Below are 22,174 nucleotides of genomic sequence, written 5' to 3'. Positions count from 1 at the left end.
CGGGGCCCAGCGCCAAGACTTTTGGCATGGGAGATTAAGGTCCTGATCTGGGCATCTGTCACTGCCCTGTCCCCCTTCTCCCTTGTGGCTCTGGGAGAGGCCTTTCCTTCCATCATTTTCAGTACAAATGTGCTGCTTTAGCTGCAAACTGATTTCACCCAAGAAGAGATAAGTTTTGCGAAGAGGTGAGATAGACTGTTTACAGATGAAAACATAATTTTAAAAATAGTTTGACAATAATTTAAGTTGTACTTGACTGACTAGTTGTGAGTGTGTCATTTGCATATAGATACACTAAAGACACACACACACACACACACACACACACACACACAAATAAAATGGTATATATGCCATACACACACACACACACACACACACACACACACATAAAACAATAATAGGAACTACGAAATAGAAAAGTGCACTTGTCCAAATTTAGGTGTGGTAATGATAATATTTACATGACTATGAGAGATATTTACATGACTATGTCCAAAGACCATGTGCTTCATGATTGGAAGAGGAGATCATGGGGATGAGTATCATTATACAGTTTATTAGTTTCTCTTAGCTTTAATGCTGAGAGAAACAACACTAGTTATCATTTTTTTGTATATTCGTTTATGTACGTGCCATTATAACTATATCAGTAGGGTCATCATTAAACAAAGAAAAGTCTCACATATACGCTTTACATCCAGAACTTTATCATTTCCATGGTGACTTTAAACCTATAGTGCGCAACTATTTTATATTATTGAACGTCTGTTACATTCAAGCCATTGCCAAATGAGTTGCTACAAAGCTAATTAAGACTATCAGCTCCACAAAACTCTCTCTGTATTTCTCAGTATGGCTATGTTTAGAAAGTGGTGTAGTCCAGCAATTTTTGCGCGCAGAAGCTTGAGCGAAGATGATTACCTCTTCTGAAGAGTCCATCATGTTTTTTAATCATCTGTGTCCTCCTTGGTTACTAGCAACTGTGTGGATGAGGGGTGGGGGTGGTGCCCAATCACCGAATGCTTGCATTATGTGGATGCAATGACATTGTTGTCATCTATCTATAAATTGCAGGAACATCTGTCTGTCTGTCTGTGTGGTTGTTATGCGCATATCTCTTGAACCGTTAGTCCGATTTCAAACTTGACAGGTGTCTTGCTACGTGCACGAGTAAGTGCAGTGCCAAGTTTGACGTTGTTTGGATTAGAAATGCAAAATATATCGTTAAATATATATCAGTAAAATAAGCACACATTGGCTTTTGCCACTCTAGCCACTGGCCACTCCCCCTCTCACACTGTGGACCAGAGAGACAGAGAGCAGCAGAACTTTGGCAGCTAAAATGTGACATACACCTCAGACCCACAAAAATGTGCAAAGTTGCACTACTTTGGACTGTCTTTGACTTTGAATAAACAAACAATAATTCCTGAATTTAAGGACGTTTCAGAATCCCACACATGCAAAGCACAACCAGCTACGGACAACAAGTGCAGACAGAGCGTGGTGCAGGCTATCTATTTTATAAAGCGAGACGTATCTGTACCTATATATGTCTGTCTGTGATTGGGGGCGTGTTTGGGGGGAAGGTAACCTGCACATCACACGCAGACGCCACATGCACAACGCTTTAGAACAGCGGGGGGACTCTTTTCCTGCTACTGTATTAAATTGCTGTGAGTTGGCAGAACATAACGTAATCTCTGAGATTATTTCTTCACAGCGCTGTGCAATGCAAAAAAATCTCAGAGTTGAACCGGGCAGATACATGAGTTTTCATCAGACTCACCCTGGGTCGGGTTAATTAAGTCTACTGCTAACTTACAACACTAATAACATTACCGTCATCAAAATACCCCCGCGAATCAAATCCCCTACTTCACCATTAACGGTCAAGCCACTAAACCTGTATGGAAATGAACACGTCCTCTGCTGAAGTGTTAAATTTGTTAACGATCATACGACACAACGTCTCTCTCTCTCTCTCTCTCTCTCTCTCTCTCTCTCTCTCTCTCTCTCTCTCTCTCTCTCTCTCTGCGCGCGCGCACACACACGGTCTGGTTCTGGTGGTTGATGAACGCAGATAGGTGCTGATTAGCTCTCATAACGGGCCAGTTGGGTAGCGCACTGCCGTAAGTCCATGAGGCTAATGTCTGATTACTCCACATTTTCATTGTGATATTTTGTGATTACATTCTGAATCTGCAGCGTTCTCTGTCAGGTAAATATAGTAGTACAATGTCTTCCTCTGATGTAGAAATAGCCTACACTCTACGTAGGCTATACAGTAGAGTGGAGTTGCATATGAAGTGGTTTGGGGTCCTTCTGTAAGTAATTTTGGGGTACAATTTGGTTTTGAAGAATTCTACAAGCAGCAATAACACAGGCCAAGCAGTCGGCCCGTTCCAAACAGGTACATTTTCAACGGGCACTGCACTAGTTACTTAGAATTCTTCATTGGGACACAGAAACTATGCACTATAGCTTTAACACATTTTAATATAATATGATAAGGTAAGGTAAATATAAAAATATGTAAACTATCTAGATACAGCTACCTAACAACCTTATCAACATCACAGAACACATGAACTGTGTATAAAACTTCATGAAGGCAGCCACAGTGACGCTTCAAAACCAGCTGTTCACTTATACTATGTCTCCATCTAGTGGTGAGAAAGCTGTAGTATATAATTATTCTCAGGTCAGGGAGGTTGAACATGAAAGTGCATGCTGTAGGTTATCTTACAGTAATACACCAACTTAATGTTTATACTTGTATAATTGCTTTTGTATGATATTGTGCCTTACAGCATTAACTTGAATATAAAGTAAGAATGTTGTCACAATTAACTGATTACCTACAAGACAACACTAGAAAAAATTGTTGCTATTAAACATGTTTGAAGAATATAATGCATTTTGAATGTGGCATATAAGCAATGTTAAAAGATGATGGCATTAAACACATTTTAAACTGTTTAAAAAATGGATAAAAGTACAAAATGAGTATATTGATTGGTGCTTGTTTTATAGATATAGACAGAAATAGTTGGCAAAGCACAACCATGAAAAAGACAGCAACACATTTATGCATAAAATATTGATCTAATTACACATGAGGCATTTCTATAAAAGATATAAATCAGAAAAAACAAGTTTTGGTTTTATATGGCTTTTATTGAATAAGGCACATGGTAAAGTGAACTTTTTAAAGTAATCTCATAGTCATTTTAAATGCTTTTGAGTATATAAAAACCACCAAAACTGTTTTTGTGCGTCATACAGTAGCTAGATTAAAGTACAGTTACAAAATTACAGTGCAATTTAAGTAAAGCAGCTCACCAACAAGGAATGACCCAACTGTTCAGTTGATGACAACAACCCACGATGACTTTAGCTGATCTTCCAACGGCACCACTCAAACTCTGTTAACTCATTACCATCCAGCCATCAGCAATAAATCAACGACTTACAACAGCTTTATATAAAGAATGTGCGTATTTCACTGTCAGAGATACAGCATCTTGAAGACAATTGACTCTTCGCTAAGCCACGCCCGAAAACCACCACAGGCCAATCATGGTTTAGCAACCATAACTAGGCGCGGGAGGTCGAGTGAGGGAAACATGCCGAAGCGTTGTGAGTATGGATTGTGCAAATCTGATACCCGGTATCCTAAAAGTTTGGACGGGTGGTGGAATGTTTTCCCTTCCCGAAACCTAAAACCCAAGGGGAGAAATGCCGGCCGTGGATCAAGCAGTGTGGGAGGCCCCATTCACAACTAGCTAAATGTCGACAGGATTAACAAAAACACCTACGTTTGCTCCAAGGCAAGAACACGCTAATGTTAGCTAGCTAGCTAACTCAGCACAGCATTGCTTGGAAATAATGACGGTTCTTTTTTCATAATGCATATATTTGAACGTAAAATAAGATGATTAAAGGCTCACTGACATACTTTAAAATATATTTCAGCATTTTGTTAATCGCTAAAAATTGAAGCAGGAGAATGTTATCATTGCAAAGTGGTCAGGCTAATGTCTTGTGTTTATTCCACAAGACTTATGGATAAGCTGTTTGATTTATAATTATTAGATTATTTTCAAATTTCACTTACCCTGCTGTGCATGAACATAGCTCAGTGTGTGTGTTTCCCATTTGAATGGTCAGCGTATGAGGCGGCTGCTGCTTGTGCGGCTTTAGCTTAAATTTTGATGAAATTATTCTCTAATCGGTTGCATATTATGTCGTGGATATATCCCTTGAATGCATACTGCAGTCCCTTTTGTCTTGCTCTCTCAGATATTTCACCTGTTTGCCAAAAATTGCTAATTATCTCCTTGGGAATGTCTGACACCGGTGCATACATACTGTAATAGACTTGCCAGGCACGAAAGCTTGTCAGGTGTAGCAACAGTAACTAAGGAGGGCGGGGCTTAGCGAAGGGTCAATTTGGATGAAGTATCTCGAGACACAAATAACATGTTTCAAGGAGTCCCTGAAATAAGGAAAGAAAAATGATATTTTCCTTTATATGTCACAAATGTCATGGTTATTATACAAAGAGATTAAAATAATGTTGGGTTGGATTTCATAAGTGCTTATCTAATGTGAGTGTTGTAACTCACTGACTTGTATACAAGGTGAGGTCCCTTACATAGACAGTATACTGTCCAGTGGCGGAATGTAACTAAGTACATTTACTCAAGTACTGTGCTTAAGTACAAATGTTGAGGTACTTGTACTTTACTTGAGTCTTTTCTTTTCATGTCACTTTCTACTTCTACTCCACTACATTTCAGAGAGAAATATTTACTTTTTACTCCACTACATTAACCTGACAGCTTTAGTTACTAGTTACTTTACAAATTAAGATTTTTGCACACAAAACACATGTAGTTCATAAAAGATGACAATAAAGTATCTTGAATCTTGAACGATTATAAATTAGACTACCAAACAATATAACGGCCTACAAGTCCAGCTGAAATGATTAGACTATTAAACACAGAACAGTTTGGATCGTTTCCAGTTTCTAAAATGTTAGGATATTTCTGCATTGAGTACTTTTATTTTTAAGACTTTAAGTACATTTACCTGATGATACTTACGTACTTTTACTTAAAGGAACACGCCGACTTATTGGGACTTTATCTTATTCACCGTATCCCCCAGAGTTAGATAAGTCCATACATACCCTTCTCATCTCCGTGCGTGTTGTAACTCTGTCCGACGGCTCCACCGGTAGCTTAGCCTAGCACGGATCCTGAAGGTAATCGGTTCCAACTAGCCTACTGCTCAGAATAAGTGACAAAATAACCAACATGTTCCTATTTACATGTTGTGATTTGTATAGTCACAGTGTGTACAAATAACAAGGTCACATGAGACACAGCCATCTTCTAACCGTATATAAACTGGGAACTATATTCTCAGAAAGGCGAAGCAGTGCTACTTCTGCTACTTGGGCGGAGTGATATGCTTGCAGCACCTGAGCCCCGAGCAGAGAGTAGCAATACTTCGCCTTTCTGAGAATATAGTTCCCAGTTTATATACGGTTAGAAGATGGCTGTGTCTCATGTGACCTTGTTATTTGTACACGCTGTGACTATACAAATCACAACATGTAAACAGGAACATGTTGGCATACGGAGTTATCTAACTCTGGGGGGTTACGGTGAATAAGCTAAAGTCCCAATAAGTCGGCATGTTCCTTTAAGTAATATTTGCAATGCAGGACTTTTACTTGTAACAGAGTATTTTTACAGTATGGTATTAGTACTTTTACTTAAGTAAAGGATCTGAATACTTCTTCCACCACTGATACTGTCTATGTAAGGGAACTCAGTCCATGGTGGTGCTATAGGTACATCTGGTTGAGTTTATATGTGCATAAGAGATAAGGCAAGAATATTCTTCTGGTTGACCTCTGAGCAGATCCTGGCACTATGATGGCATTTTAAACAACACTGTTTTTACCAGGTATTATGATGAAGACATTTAACATATGGAACTCATAATGTTGGATGCATTCTGTTGAGATGCTTTGTGTGCGTTTTCCTGTCTCTATGCATGTATTCCCGGTACTGTGTCTGTATAATAAAAGCTGCATATAATAAAAGATGATTTATTAATCTGTTTGGATGATCATCAAAAAACCTGATTACACCTGACAAGGCTGGCTAAAATGAATACAATATTATGTATTTGTTGTATGTATTATTGTATTTGTCCCTAAACAAAGTTGCATTCCTAAATAGCTCAATGTGAACTTCAAAATAAGCAGAAGTTCCAGATTTCCAATGCTGAGAATCTTGACTTCACCAACTAATTGGAGACAAGATTGTTACAAGGCAGCAGTGGGCTAACACCAACTCTCTTGGCACATTCATTCTGCGGGGGAAAAAAGGCAAATACAAAGTTAAGTAGCTCAATCTCAAAGGCTTTTCCTTAAATAAAAATTGGACATTTTGGGAAATATGCTTATTGGCTTGCTGAGAGATAGATGAGAATATGGCTAGCACTCTCATGTCTGTACGGTAAATACAGAATGGTGCTAATGCCCGCAGCCACTTAGCTTAGCAAACTTGAAGGCTAGCTGTTTCCCCCTTTTCCAGTCTTTATGCTAAAATATGCTAATCACCTGCTGATTGTATAGCTTCATATTTAGGATACAGACATGATAGTAGTATCTTGTCATCTTTGATGTTTCAGACCAGTTAGTTTTTTGGGTTTTTTTGCCGCTCTTACCATGTAGTTGACGACATTGATGTGGTAGGGGATCCCGCCCATCTCCTCACACTTCTTTATGTTCATCCTCTCTGGATCTCCAGCAGCCAAAACAGGAGTGTTTGGGTCAGCCTGCGTCAAACAACAGCAACAACTAAATAAAATTCAAAGCAGTTAACTTACTTTGTTTAATTTTCTTTGAAAATTGTGAGACTGGGCTTAGTTGCCATCATTGGACATCATCTACATAAACTTTGCACAAAAAGTAAAATTTGTGTTTGGTAGATTATTTCTCTAACAATTCTTTTCAGCAATAAATCTTATATCGTTGGAAAGCCTGTTCAGTTCCCTTTCAAAAGGTGCCCCATTTGTAAGGAATATGCATTTGTGGGATAAGCAGCAGCATTGAGTATGTGGGAAAAACTTGCCAAATCTTCTCTGCCAATGCCAAACAGCTTATTCTGCCATTGACTCGTTTGGTGTTTGGTGGATTGGATGATTTAAGTTTGAAGAAACAAGACATATTGGCAATTTAACAATTTATTCATTTCACAAACAGGAGCCTCAGTAGCGTGTGGAAGAACAGTACACAGCCACAACAGCCTGGCACCTCCTCCTCATGCTGGTCACCAGCCTGGTCACACACTGCTGTGGGATGGCATCCCATTCTTCAACCAGCATTTGTCACAAGTCAGCCAACGTGGTTGTGTTGGTCACTCTGGCACGAACAGCACGCCCAAGCTGATTCCACAAGAGTTCAATGGGGTTGAGGTCAGGACTGCTGGCAGGCCATTCCATCCTCTCCACTTCCACATTCTGGAGGTAGTCTCTGATTAACCGCCGAGCGTTGTCATCTTGGAGGATAGAGTTCGGTCCCAGACTGTGGAGATATGGGATTGCCACTGGTTGCAGAATCTCATCTCTATATCTCTCTGCATTGAGATTGCCTCCAATGATGACAAGCCTCAAAACAAGTGTCAATAGCAACAGCAAAATAACCTGTTTGGCAATGGCAGAGAAGATTTGGCAAATATTTCATGGGCGCAACCCACATACTCAGCGCTGCTGCTCATCCCACAAATGCATGTTCCTTACAAATGGGGCACCACTTGAAAGGGAACTAAACAGGCTTTCCACCAGTATGAGATTTATTGCCCAAAAGCATTGTTACCACAGAGAAATAATCTACCAAACACAAATTTCCTTACTTTTTGTGCTAAGTTTATTTTATCCCCCCTAATCAGTCTGTATATCAACATTGCAGCAGTAGGATCTACTCACAGGGTCCATCCCTCTCTGGATGGACAGCAGGTCTGACATCCTGTCGGCAAACCCGGGAGCAAAGTTCTCTGGGTTGATTGCAACAAAACACTGACCCTGAAAACACAAAATAGGAGATGACAACACTGTCAGTGCCAACTGACCCAATACAAACAGTAAAGAGAGCCGCATTGTGACGTAATATAGTCTACGTCAAATTCATTGATTGTGCTTATCTTCTAGATAGCAGACGCTGTCTGCAAGACTGCATTTCAACACATACAACTTGGCTGTTGTTTAGGGTAACTGTTCAGTCACATGCTCCAACTCAGAGTGGTTAAGCCACTTTGACTAGAGGAACATAACATCTACATTATAAAACCAGTGGGTTTTATTTTAACTGGCAGCAGCCAATTTTAAATCGACCTCCTTGATGACAACATAAATAATTCAATTGCAAAGCCACAAAAGTTCTGTCAACATTAAATTGGATAAATTCGGTTCCACAGGACATTTTAAGAATTTGTAAAAGTAAGTTTAAACCCTATTACATTTCTAATATTTATTTCCCATTTTAGATATAAACATGCAGCAATCAGTTAAAGGTAAAGCATTTTCAACTCATTTTTCAGTCATTTCACACAGATAATAAGACAACTGGGACAAGGGGCAGGTCTTTCTTTAAATGGGGTTAATATGTTCTCTAAAACACCACACAAGCCAAAAGTAAATAAATAAGTAACGTACCAGGTTGGCAACCCGGTCCGTTACTTTCCACGTGCGGACATGATTGCTGTACTGGGCACCAGCCAAGATACCACAGAACACCTCCACCATCATTCCCAGACCGTAGCCTTTGTACCCTCCTGAAGTCAACAACATGAACAGACATTACAAGACACACAGAAATGGTAAATAATAATAGTCACAATAAAGATAATGGAACTATGACTAGAAATAGTAGTTGTAGTAGTTCATGGCATAGCAGGGCACTGCAGGGCATAGCAGGGTGTAGCAGGGCACTGCAGGGCATAGCAGGATGTAGCAGGGCACTGCAGAGTGTAGCAGGGTGCAGCAGGGAGTAGCAGGGCATAGCAGGGCATAGCAGGGCATAGCAGGGCGCGGAGCAGGACCATGGCGACAGCTGCAACCATGATTTAGGTGCCACCCTAATCCAAGGAAAACTGCTGGGCGAAAAAACATAAGGATTCCGGGGAATAAGCTCTCCAGAGCTAAGTTAGTAACAAGCATTTCTGGGACATGGATGCACACAGATGGAAAGAGAGGAGAGAGGAGCTCAGTGTGTCAAAGGAAGTTCCCCGGCAGTCTAAAACTATAATAGCATAATTAAGACCTGGTGCAAGGCAAACCTGAGCCAGTTCTATAAGGGTTGGTAGATGAATCTGACGACTATGAAGAGAAGCAGAGAAGAGAAGGGGTGCCAATGTGTCTTTAGCTATACACCCTCCCCCGCCAGTCTAGGCGAACGCTGCAACTCCTCCTCACTAACTATAACTGTACGTACACACCGCCGCCGACTTGAGCTTCAAAGTTACAGGAAGTCATTCATTTTCAATGGAAGCCGGCTTCTCTCAGCCGCAAGAAGCGGCAAATCCATCAACTTTATGGTAATGAGCTATGACGTGGTTCAGCGGCAAACGACCAGCAACCAATCGGAATATAGACGTCCTTTGCGCTGGCTGATTCCAGAGAATATACAATGTAAACTTTCATTCCACTAAAACATTAGTTCTGAGAAAATGGAGGAAAAGCTCATCAACGCTGTTGCTGGGTTCCCTTTAATTTATGATATGACTTTGTTTGCGTATAGGGACCAGTTAAAAAAAAACGAGGCATGGGATAAAATGTGTCTCCGGTGAGTTGGTGAAGTGCGTGATGTTTTTATTATTTAAGTACGTATGCTAGTCTTCCTTGCTTGATGTGAATGTCCTGCCACGTCAGAGCAGTGTCAAAAGCTTCCCGGTACTTTTTGACAAGCGTCCTTGACAGCGCGGCCAGAGCTTCTTTTGCAGCTCAAGTCAGCGGCGGTGTGTACAACAGTAAGCTTTATCAAAGAGGAGAGTTTTAAGTTTACTCTTAAATGTGGTGACGGTGTCTGCTTCCCGAACCCAGACTGGGAGCTGGTTCCACAGGAGAGGAGCCTGGTAGTTGAAGGCTCTGGCTCCCATTCTACTTTTAGAGACTCTAGGAACCACAAGTTACTCAGCATTCTGGGAGCGCAGTGCTCTAGTGGGACAATGGTACTATGAGCTCTTCAAGATATGATGGTGGATATGGAATCGGACACCATAGTTAGCTTTATAAGACCTTGGGGTAGATATTCTATAAGCGGCATGACGAAATTCAAACTGTAAATATACGAAAGTTATGCCGGCAGCTGGCAGCCAGCCAGCTCCGGAGCTCCGCAGAGCCCCGGTCGTCCAATAACTTTTCAGTGACTTTCACTGGGTATGGAGTTTGCCTCTTTCTCGTCAGACTGTGTTAATTCGGGTGGGGGAGAGTAACGCTATCTCCAGTCAAAATAGTAGAACCGTGTTCCCAAGCTAGCATCGAAATCGCTGTATTTACACCGGCAGACGCTGCGCAAACCACTTCCGGCGGAAATTAAGTGCATTTGTGTAGTGTCATGGCGCCACCCGGGATTTGGCGCGTGAACTTGTGTATAGGGGGGAAAAGTTAGGACAATTCCAAGGGCCCATGAATGACAGGGGCCCCAAAAAATAGGTAAAAACTAATATAAAATTATTAGACCATCATCATTCAGTATATATATTTCAAATATAATAATACAATTAATGATCTCTTTGTTTTTACTTGTTTTTGGCAGTAAAAGTTAAATATTCCCATTGACCAAAAAGTAAACATCCATATTGACTGACCACCCCCCTGTATCTGCATGAAATGGTTTGGTCCTGCCGTAGCGCACTTAGTGACCAGTGTTGCCAAGTCCGCTTATTATAAGCGACTTTGGGCTTGTTTTTCTGTAAAGTCGCTTACAAATATTGGTAGTCGCGGGTCGCGGTTTTTTTGGGCTTGTTTCTAAAGTGTAGTTGCTTATTTGGGCTTGTTCCTAGCTCCATAATAAGTTGTCAAGCAGATATTTTCTAAACGTAGGAGTTTGCCTTACCTGTTCCTTCTGTCCCTCCCCTTTCCCCATACACACAGGAGACAACAAAGTTTTTTCCCACCCACATCCTGCTTCTAATTGGCTCTGACCCAGATGGCAACGACTACTAGCCAATCAGAGGCAGAGCAGGGCAATCGTTTTTTTTTCTGTTTATGAAAACGTCAGTGAGTGATGAGAAAGATAATGGTGGTGTTATTCTTCATATATATGAGGCTAAAGTGTTAAGAGTCTTAAGAAAAATGTTTTAGACCAAGCCTCATCCTCACTTGTTTAAATGGTTTTGACTGGAATTGTTTTTGAACCAGTTTAGTTTATTTAAGTCTTTTCTAACTCACTTGTTTGTTTATCAGAGCAGGAGCCACTTTATTGCTGCACACTAAGATTGTTAATAATTTCTTCTGTTTCTGGGTTATAGTTATTTAAAAATGGGATCTTCTGCAGTCCCTGCAATAATAAATAACGAATTTGTGAATTCAGGATGATATGTATTTGTGTCTGCAAATTTTAATTAGGCTATCAGAGGTTTACTGTGTATATAATGTACTTGGTACATCAGTATTTGATATCCCATCAGTTTTCTAATGTTAAATAATGTTAAAAGGTGGTTTAACTAGCTCTTGATCATTGTCCTGAAGCTCAGGGGGAGAAAAATAAATAAACTACCGTGTGTACAGTTTTGCAAAACTGCGCAAAGTTTACCGATCTGTCCACATGGATGCAAATTGACAATCTGTACCCACAGTTTAAAATCCGTCCCCACGGATTGTAAAACCATGCACACAGTTTATTTATTTTTCTCTTCCCGGAACCTAGGGGGGCTCCGTAGAAAAAGTCGCTTGTTTTGGGCTTGTTTTCACAGGCCTGGTTGCTTATTTGTCTCGCAAGATCTGGCAACACTGTCAGTGACGGTGTTAAGTTGCAGTCAGTAGATGGCAGAACTACAGTGACCACAGTGTTGCCAAGTAATGTTAAATCAAAATCTGGTTTTCAAAAAAGGAAAGAGAAAAAAGAGAGAGAGGAAAGACAAAGGAAAGGGTGTCAAACTGTAACCCAGTTTTTCACCAAGAAAGGTGGGTAGCTATAGTCTGTGAGTGGTATTAACCTGTTGTCCATAGTGAAATAAGCTAGCTAGCTACAGACTTGTGTTAGCCTAACATTTAATCACCATTTAATCAGTGCAGGGAAACGTTTAGCAAGATATTCATATTAAATCATTGTCCCTGCCCCTTTTAGCAGACTTAACAACAGATGAGTCAGCAGCACACCAGTCTCCCCCTAACTGTGCCCCTCCCTGTCCCAGTGAAGAAGGTGAGCAACATTGTGTTCAATGACATGCCAGTTAGCATCATTGCAGGGAGTCTGTGGGGATTTCTCTGTCTTTCATTAATAATAATAATAATAATAATAATAATAATAATAATAATAATAATAATAATTTTGTTAAGAGAATTTTCCATTTTGTCAAATTCTAGTACTAGTATTGAACTACAAGAAGCAAGACAGTTGCAAGCCTTTAATTAGAGTTATGTAAAGCTTTTGATGGGACAGTTAGGTCCTAGAGATGTGGTGACAACAGCTGCACAGAGGGGGCCCAATTTGATTTTTTTGTCATGGGGCCCAAAATTCCTGGCGTTTAGCTAACTGACTGGTTTTGTCTGGCTTGATTGATAGATATAATTGGGTGTCATCCACATAACAGTGAAAGTTAATTGAGTGTTTCCTAATAATATTGCCTAGAGAAAGCATATATAAGGTGAATAGAATTGGTCTAAGCACTGAGCCTTGTGGAACGCCATGGCTAACTTTAGCGTGTCTGGAGGATTCATAGTTAACGTCAACAAATTGAAATCTATCAGATAAATAGGACTTAAACCAGCTTGGTGTGATTCCTTTAATGCCAACTAAATGTTCCAGTCTCTGTAACAGGATGGTATGGTCAAAAGTGTCGAATGCAGCACTAAGATCTAGTAAGACAAGTATGGAGACGAGTCCTTTGTCTGAAGCAGTTAGAAGGTCGTTAGTAATTTTCACTAGTGCCGTCTCTGTGCTATGATGCATTCTAAATCCTGACTGAAAGTGCTCAAATAAACTATTGCTATGTAGAAAATCACATAACTGATTAGTTACTACCTTCTCAAGGATCTTGGAGAGAAAGGAGAGATTAGATATTGGTCTATAGTGGGCTAAGACCTCAGGATCGAGGGTGGGTTTTTTCAGAAGAGGTTTTATCACAGCTACTTTAAATGACTGCGGTACATAACCTGTTAATAAAGACATATTGATCATATCTAGTAATGAAGTGTTAACCATGTGTAACGTTTCTTTAAGTAGCCTCGCTGGGATGGGGTCTAAGAGACAGTTAGATGGCTTAGCTGAAGAGACTTTTACCATTAATTGTTGAAGGTCTATAGGATAAAAGCAGTTTAAGTATATGTCAGGTCTTGTCGTTCTTTCTAGCGGTCCTGCGTTTAAAGGTGAACCGTTAGAAGTTGAGGGCAAGAGGTGATTTTTATCTCTAATTGTTATAAATTTATCATTAAAGAAGCTCATGAAGTCGTCACTACTCAGCGCTATTAATAGATGGCTCAAAAGAGCTGTGACTCTCCTTCAGTGAGTGGCCTTATGCACACTCTGACTGAAACCAATTGAATCTAGTAGTGAGTTGAAAGCAATACTAAGGCTATTGTTGTCAACGTCCACATGGATATTAAAATCACCTACAATAAGTATTTTTGTCTGATTTAAGGACTACACATGATAAAAACTCAGAGAATTCAGATAAAAATTCAGGGGACCTGGAGCTCAGTAAACAACAACAAATATAATTGGCTGCAATGTTTTCCATGTTGGATGTAGAAGATTAAGAACAAGGCTTTCAAACGAGTTATAATTTAGTTTAGATTTAGGATTAATTAACAGACTTGAATCAAAGATGGCTGCAACTCCCCCTCCTCGGCCAGAGCTTCGAGGAATTTGAGTATTAATATGACTGGGAGGAGTGGCTTCATTTAGACTAACATATTCTTCATGGCACAGCCATGTTTCGGTGAGACAGAATAGATCAATTTCATTATCTGATATCAAATAGTTTACTAGTACTGCTTTAGAAGACAGAGATCTAATATTTAATAGTCCACAACTAATTTTCCTATTCTGTTCTATCATTGCAGTGGTAGTTTTCATTCCAATGAGGTTCCTTAGTATAGCTCCTTTTTTGTTTACCTTTGATTTAACTGATCTGAGTCAGGGGACACCGTGGTTATGGGACTATGAGTGGGCGACTGCTCCAACGGAAGCACAGAGGAGCGCGTAGCACTGCACCTCTGATTACTGATTTCAACCTTGGGTTGTCATGGTTTATGACCGATAATAGACTTGGTCAGATTTCTTGATATGAGAGCCAAAGTGGGATGAATGCCGTCTCTCCTAATCAGACCAGGCTTTCCCCAGAATGCCCTCCAGTTATCTACGTAGCCCACATCAGCTGGGCACCACCCCAACAACCAGCGGTGACATGCAGCTGTACATGTCATCGCTGATCAGGTTTGGCAGGGGTCCAGAGAAAACTACTGAGTCCGACATTGTCTTTGCATATGCACAAAGTGACTTAACATTAATTTTAGTGATCTCCAATTTGCGTAATCGGGTATCATTACCACCTACGTGAAGTATGATCTCACTGTATTTACGGTTATCTTTAGCCAGCAGCTTTAGATAGGATTCCACATTGCCCGCTCTGGCCCCAGGGACGCACACGACCGCGGCCACTATAAAATTATGTTTAATAACATGCTAACAGAATGAAGAAAAAACAAACAACAAAACATGGACAGGAGCTTTCCTTCCCTGAGCAGACTTTTATCAGCTGGTTTCTGACCTGTGGCTTCACTGCCGCCGATGGGCACCAGTCCTCCTCCGCTCAGAACTCTCTTAGGGTCGGTGGTGAGCTTGCCCTGGGCGTCACAGCCCCAGCCCTCAGGGATGGGGTCTCCACGCCGTTCATAGAGCTCCACCTGTGCGCATAAAACATCATGACATTGAGTAAGAAGACTTTAAGTATATAGCGTTTCAAAACCGCAGTTACAAAGTACTTGACAAGTGCACATTATAGCATGAAATAAAACTAAAAATGCTTTTATAAAAAGACTTAAAATATTTCAATAAATCATTATAACTGTAAGTGGCCTCTTAATGCCTTATTCGACCAGTGACCACAAGGATTGTGCTTCTGCTAGTCAAACTAGTTTTAGAAAAACTGGTGATGCATTTATGTCCAAATCAACAAAGTTAGTATAAAATCTAAACCAAGAACTCTTGTGCAGTGACCAACTATTTCATCAATTTTCATTTTAGATAGCTATTTATATAGTTATTGGACAAACAAACATGTGGCATTAAACTAAAAACAGCTTGGGTCAAACGTCTCTCGGCAAGTTATGCTCTGTATGTAAGGCATCCTTGATGGCTTATTAGTATAAAGCTGATCTTACCTTTCCAATTGCTACTGCTGATGTGGCCATATCCAGAACAAAGCTGTCTCCGTCTTTAGCAGGAGCTGCCACGCTGATTGGGTTGGTGCCCAAAGTGCACTACAAACAGCATGATCACAGTATTAGAATGAGACAGAGAGGTTGTTTATGGCATAAAGTACAGTTTATTCTGTACATTTACCTCTTTACCACGTGTGGGAACCACCAGTGGGGACGTGTTGGTAAATGACATGCCCTGTGGTGGTCAGATTGTTAATAGACATAGAATTAGATTCACCTCCATTCCTAAAAAAAAAGGACATTTTGTTTTTTGAATGTATAAAAGGCAGATAAATCTTTTACTCACAATCATGTTTTCCTTCAGAGCTTGCATTGAGTAGTATCCTGCAATACCGTAGTGGTTGGAACCTAAGACAGAAAAGTGCCATACAGTATTTTCATTGTTTTGTCAAGATTCGTTGATCACTTTAGTGAAATAAAATTCTTCTCTGATACTGAAAAGTGACTTTTCTGCCAAAAACTTAATCACAACTTTCTTCCTCTCTCAAGTAAATCCTATTCATTGAAATCCAACGCACTTTGCACTCATCAAACACTACAGTGGTTTTGATTTCTCTTCTACCGCACTTAATTGCCTGTTATATAATAATATGCTTTCTCCATTCCACTAATATTTCAACAGTGAAGATAATCCCTTTATGAATGCTGAACGTTCAGGGCAATTAATCAAATACAGACCTGCATCTGAAACCTGAGCATGTCACATCAGTTCACAGGACATGAGAACACCTGTTTATCCCGTGGATGCACCTTGGCTCAATCACAATGCATCATACAATTTAAGTTTCTATAGAATTGGACCAGTGCAGCAGTTATGGCCTTTCAAGTTTTTAAATCATTCACTACAATTACAGCATCAGGATGTTCGGACTCACCGTGTGCCACCACCCAGCCAATGCCAGCTTCTTTTGCCTTCTTAATGGCCAGTTTCATGCAGAAGTTTCCCACCACAGGACCCAGGAGGTTCTTCCCATCCACCAGTGCTGTGGCTGCACTCTCCTTCTCCACCACCGGCTCACCGTCCTTGGCACAGATTCCTGACTGGATGTCCTTTACATACATGTCTGTCAAAAAGTATAGAGCCAGCGAGCACAAACAACAACCATATTTAAATACAGACTTCAAAAATGTCCAAATCATGAAGTTGAAGTTTAGCAGAGAGATTTGTTTTCATATGTAGACTTAAAATTCTAAAGTACCTCATTAGACTGCCCCATTTTTCAAATAAATTCTTAGTATACACATTGTAGTGCATAAAATGTAACTGGTGATTAAGATTGTATTCAAAGGACAAAATACAAAAATGATTGCCTTTGTGAAAAACTATTTTACATTGCGCTTTATAGTGTCAAAGTTTACAAAATGTTTCTTCTGTACTACTACAATTGAGATGCCACCTTTAAATCAAACAAGCAGATAAAGTGATAAACTTTCAGTGCCCCACTGACCCATCCTGTTGAGTCCATGGCTGTAGTGTCCTCTGTGGTCTCCCTCCACCAGTACCTCGGCCAGGCTGCGGGCATGATGCGGCTTTGTGCCCACGCCTGTCATACACCTCTCGATGAACCCTTCCACCTCCAACTTGCTAATCAGACATCTGCAGAGAGTAAAAGTTTATAATCTGATGATTATATCCTCAAACATGTAATTTTTTAAGCAGTTAGTCAGCTTATGGTGTTGTCAGTGTGCATGTTAAAATAACAAAGATTCTTATTAATGTCATATTTTGCATTTTAAAATATTTAGGAACATCAAGAAAATTGTCTTGATAATTGATTACCTTTTAGGTGATTTCAACTGCAAGATGAGATGTTTTTGTTAAATAAATGATATTTGCATTCACTGTGTGACCGCAGTGCAGTAACACATTAAAAGTTGAAGAAACATGTTTTAGTGAGTAATGAGTAGGACAATAGGTTGTATGCTCATCCCTTACGTCTGTTGTGATCGTTCAATTCCTCTGGCCTAATGGAGTTGCAAATCAAATTTGACGTTGGCAATTCAGAGCCAGAAAAAAAAAATCAATAAAGTCAACAGAATCATTTTTTTTTTGGCTGATGTTTGTTTTTGTTCTTTAGACCAACATTTGTATGAGACAGAACAGAACAGAACAGAGCGTCTGACTTTTGGCCTACAAAACAAATGTAATCAAAACCTACTGCAATGCTGCCCCACCAGAGTCCTGCAGTGGTGAACCCTTTTTTGCCCTACATGTTATAGCATTTGACACGGACAGCCACATGCTAATTCAAAGTATGAAGTACATCTTTACAACAGTGATTACGCAACATTTTACTATATAGATGATGTAGGTCATGACAATTATGCTCTGCTATTACATTAAATTGTTACTGCAACCCGAGATCATCAGATTCTGATGGTGGAAAACAAAACTGCAACCTTTCTGTTGCCCCCATGAAAGGGGTTTGTTTGGGACTTTTTCCTTCTCCTTTCCTTTCTCCTATCCTGTATGTCGAAAAGGACAAAGGGTGTCGTATGCTGTACAGATTGTAAAGCCCCTTGAGGCAAATGTGCAATTTGTGATATTGGGCTATAGAAATAAAATTGACTTGACTTGACTGTAGACTTCACAAAAGCAATTTTGAGCTGTGTGAATATAATAACCGGCAGGACTTTATGTACCAGATAATGTTTTGGAAAAATTGTTAGTCTCTCTCCTCACAGTGTCACGCTATAAACAGTGGTGTCACTGTCTCTGTTTGTTCCACAGTTAGAGTCATGCGCATTAAACCCCTCAGGAACTGCAATAATTACACAGTAGGTGTAATAGTGTGAAAGATGGGCTGAATACATTAGCATGGGCAGTGCACTAAGACATGGCAAAAAAAAATTAAGTAATCAGTCAAACTAAGAATAGTCATTAACATGCATTTAATTATTGGGAAGAAAAGTTACATGCCTGACTAAACGAACAACACACGGTCTCAATCAGCAACAGATGCAAAGAGTTATACATCATGGCAGAGTAAAGATTGTTGAATGGAAGAAAAACGTTTAAGCAGAGATCACAATGACAAAGTACAGAAAATACAATTTTAATATTCATCTAAACGGTTGTCACAGGGTAAAGTTCAATGATAAAAAACAAATCTACATGTTCTTTTCCGTGTTATATAAAGAAGTGACTGCAAAATACTTCCGGAGGTTGAACGATAAATGTTATGACTCACTGTGATGAAACAAGTGTGGACGACTAATAAGAACCAAATTAATCATAACATCATGCATGTATTAACATTGACAGAACACATCTATAATAATGAGGTCTCGGAGTGTTTTCTGATCTGTAATGCTGAACACATTACATACTTCCTGTCTTCCTTCTCTTTTTCCTCCTCATTCTCTACTATGTCTGTTGTTGTTTTCATTGTACTATTTGGTATTCTGTGGTCAGAGAACGGAAAGATTTGGAATTAACCATAATTGAGTACAGATATGGGCTTTGGGCGAGCTGCTTCTACCTGGTGATTGGATGATTTTCACTTCCTTTCCAAAATAGCATTGTGTCGTGTTCAAAAAGCCCTGTTAAAAAACAATAACTGAGGCCAGTCATCAAATCTTCTGAGCCGCAGAAATTGTATCAGGATGTTTTCTAGCAAGAGCATTTCACTGTGAGACAAACAACTCATGTTCACACATTCGGACTGAAATCTACAAGATCTCAAGAGCAACATATTTGAATTCTTAAAACTTATTTGAGACATCAACCTTTCCAACAAGGAACACCCACAATAAAAAGTTCTTGCGGGGACAAGTTTTGAAAGTTGCTCTTCAGCTGTTATTCATGAAGAAACCTGCATGAATTAAGTTGTGGCACGAAGAAGGGCTTAAAAAGTACACCTACATTCGCTAACCCCTCCCATCACTAATTGCAACCAAAAATCTGTCTGCTTCAGCTTAAATCCAGCAAAACTAGTACATTTGCCCTCAAGTGCCCTCTAGAATTTTGCTGCCTTAAATCATGAAACTTGCTTATTCACGGGGGTCTAAGGATAGAGGGTGTCGTCTGCCCCATTGAGGCAAATTTGTGATCTGTGATATTAGGCTCAATAGATCAAGCTCAATACCACTCTTATGTCTGTAGGCTAAATATGAAGCTACTGCTATTAGCGTAGCTTTGCATTGAGACTGGAAACAGGGATAAACAGCTAACCTTGCTCTGTCCAAAGGTAAAAAAAGAATCACCTTCCAGGCACTCTAAAGCCCACTAATCAACACATTCTATATTCTTTGTTAAATCTGTACAAAAAAAAAAACGTTTTAACATTTCTATTTCTTGGCAGGGACCCGTAACCTCTTGAAGTCTCCGCTGGTTACCTGTCAACTGGTCCTAGTGTAGAAATCCTCTGGCACATAATCCTCCGTAAAACAGCACATTTAGATTTTCACACTTTGTTTTTTTGTACGGATTATACAAACTAGATATAACGTGTTAAATGTTGGTATTTAGAGATGCTGGTAGGCTTATTTTGTTACCCCTGGACAGGACCAAACAAGTTGTTTCCCCACGTTTCTGGTTGGTGTGTAACTGCCTTAAGACAGTAGAAACTTAGGCAATGTCTTATGTAAGAAAGAGGTAAGAACCCTACATACAATTTCTTATGTAGCAGAGAGGACAAAGGAGTCAGGAATAAGGGAAAAGTTTGACAAGGGCTTAAAAAGTTGCCATTGTCACTGCCACTCCTCCTTTATAATAGTTCTACATAAAAGAAAGACAGCTGCACATAAGAACTGATTGAATTATCTGTGGACAATGTAGGATAAAAGGGTAAACCAGCCCTTCTTTTACTGGTTCATGTTACAAGTATAATGGGACATGCATGTCCAAGAAGGGGTCAACACTTTTCTACATCACAAAGACACGAAAATACAATGGAAACAGATCTGCGTAACAGCTGTAAGTGTTGATGCATTTATGAACTGCTCCAAAAATCTGTATCCCTAAGACAGAGGGACATTGCATCATAAATCATGTCATGTGAAGGAGGGACTGATTTTTGAAAATCATCTTGAATGTGTGCAGGAGGGTGTGTAACTGAAAGAAGTAAACCGAAGTCTGGACAAAAACTTAATCGACAGACTGTGCAGAATGCTGCCACTGTTTGAAATGTTTTGTTTTGTTGTTTGGTTTTAATATATGTTCAAAAGTCTCCCTATGAAGCAGTATTGACACTCAGCAGACTATCCTGCTGAAATAAAGGGAATTGAACTGAGGTGTGATGGGATGAAATATTACATGGTCAACGGTGGAAGGAGTCTATTACTAAGATTAGGAAAATATCTGCATCACTCTGCTCAAAAGTCTTCAATTCAAAATTGCACATAAATAAAATAAAAGCACATAGCAGTACCACAATAAAAAAGTAGGGAAAGTAGGAAAAATAGGCTATTCTATCAAAAGTGTGTATTCAAAAACTTACTCAAGTAAAAGTACTCTACCCATCATTGTGTATTATATGAAATGGTTGGTTGGCCCTCACTCAACACAAGAAGGCTCAAACATTGGTTGACCTTTGTGTACAAATCAATAACTGGACACACTCCTTCATATTTAACTACACTTTTAGCACCTAGTAGATCTGAATACAATCTAAGATCAAGTAGATACATACTGTATGATGTTCCACAAACTAAAACAGAGTTTGGCAAAACTGCTTTTAGTTACAGTGCTCCAACTTCATGGAATGAGTTGCAAAATCAGCTAAAACTGCAGCTTTTTATTTCACATACTGAATTCAAGTCCTACCTAAATCAAATATATCAACATGTCTGTGCTTGTTTTTAAAATGCGATTTTCTTTTTTTATTTATTAGACTATTTATTATTCCTGTCCATCCCTGTGTGTCTGTTATTTGTTGTCTGTTAAAGTGTATCCTCTATGTGCTGCCTTCTTGACCATGGCTCACTTGAGAAAGAGATTGTAATCTCAATGTGATTCTTTTCCCTGGTAAAATAAAGGTAAAATAAAAAAATAAAAGCAAGGTAGCTTACCATAAGATATACTTAAAAGTTATCATAATGCAGAAAACAATGCCCCCTGTGAGAGTAATACTAAAGTAGCCTATCAAGTACCTCAACATTTTAAATTAAAATTATTATTATTATTCAGACCATCAAGAAAAGTGTTTTTTCTGTCAGTTAGGCTATTGTGTCATGCAGCTCATTCATGCGCTACTGGACCAGTCCTTACCTGCTCATGTTGACTGTCCTGCTTTGTGCTCCTTCAAGTCCAAGGTTTGTCGCGCTGGGCTCTGGGGATCTGCTGTTGTCGATGATCCACGGAGACACAGACCTCTTCAAGCCCTGCAGTGTTTGGAAACGCCTAGCGTTGTCAAAATCTAACAGGGATCCTGTCTGTCTGTATTAATGTCTGAGTTCGTGTTGGAGGGAAGTCGTTATCTGCGCAGCATCACCCATACTTGTTCTGGCCAGGCAAGTTCGTGACGTTATGTTGTGATGT

The 22,174-nt window shown here is 39.7% G+C and overlaps 1 protein-coding gene and 1 long non-coding RNA gene across 2 annotated transcripts in view; one reads left to right on the top strand and one right to left on the bottom strand.

Annotated features, from left to right (window-relative positions):
- Positions 1–11,111, top strand: part of LOC116038591 — a 23,392-nt gene extending 12,281 nt beyond the window's left edge. Inside the window, exon 3 of the long non-coding RNA XR_004102134.2 lies at positions 10,947–11,111. This is a non-coding gene — a long non-coding RNA (uncharacterized LOC116038591). The remainder of the gene's footprint in view (positions 1–10,946) is intronic.
- Positions 5,979–22,174, bottom strand: LOC116038590 (uncharacterized oxidoreductase YjmC-like). The gene is made up of 11 exons (XM_031283103.2): positions 21,905–22,174; positions 17,142–17,290; positions 16,569–16,757; positions 15,980–16,041; positions 15,815–15,868; positions 15,634–15,732; positions 15,021–15,156; positions 8,743–8,861; positions 8,017–8,112; positions 6,757–6,867; positions 5,979–6,399 (listed from the first exon to the last, which is right to left on the bottom strand). The coding sequence occupies exons 1-11, from the start codon at positions 21,910–21,912 to the stop codon at positions 6,334–6,336; spliced, it is 1,089 nt and encodes a 362-aa protein (XP_031138963.1). The 5' UTR covers positions 21,913–22,174; the 3' UTR covers positions 5,979–6,333.

Source organism: Sander lucioperca, chromosome 7 (genome assembly GCF_008315115.2).
Source record: "Sander lucioperca isolate FBNREF2018 chromosome 7, SLUC_FBN_1.2, whole genome shotgun sequence".
Classification (NCBI taxonomy): Eukaryota; Metazoa; Chordata; class Actinopteri; order Perciformes; family Percidae; genus Sander; species Sander lucioperca.
The sequence above is the reverse complement of the archived record's forward strand: the minus strand, read 5'-3'. Positions and strand labels throughout refer to the sequence as shown.

Coding starts and splice junctions, on each gene's coding strand:
- LOC116038590 (XM_031283103.2), bottom strand. Junction 15,157..15,633: donor CAGCAGTAGCAATTGGAAAG/GTAAGATCAGCT, acceptor TTATGCGCACAG/GTGGAGCTCTATGAACGGCG. Junction 6,868..8,016: donor TCCAGAGAGGGATGGACCCT/GTGAGTAGATCC, acceptor TGTTTGACGCAG/GCTGACCCAAACACTCCTGT.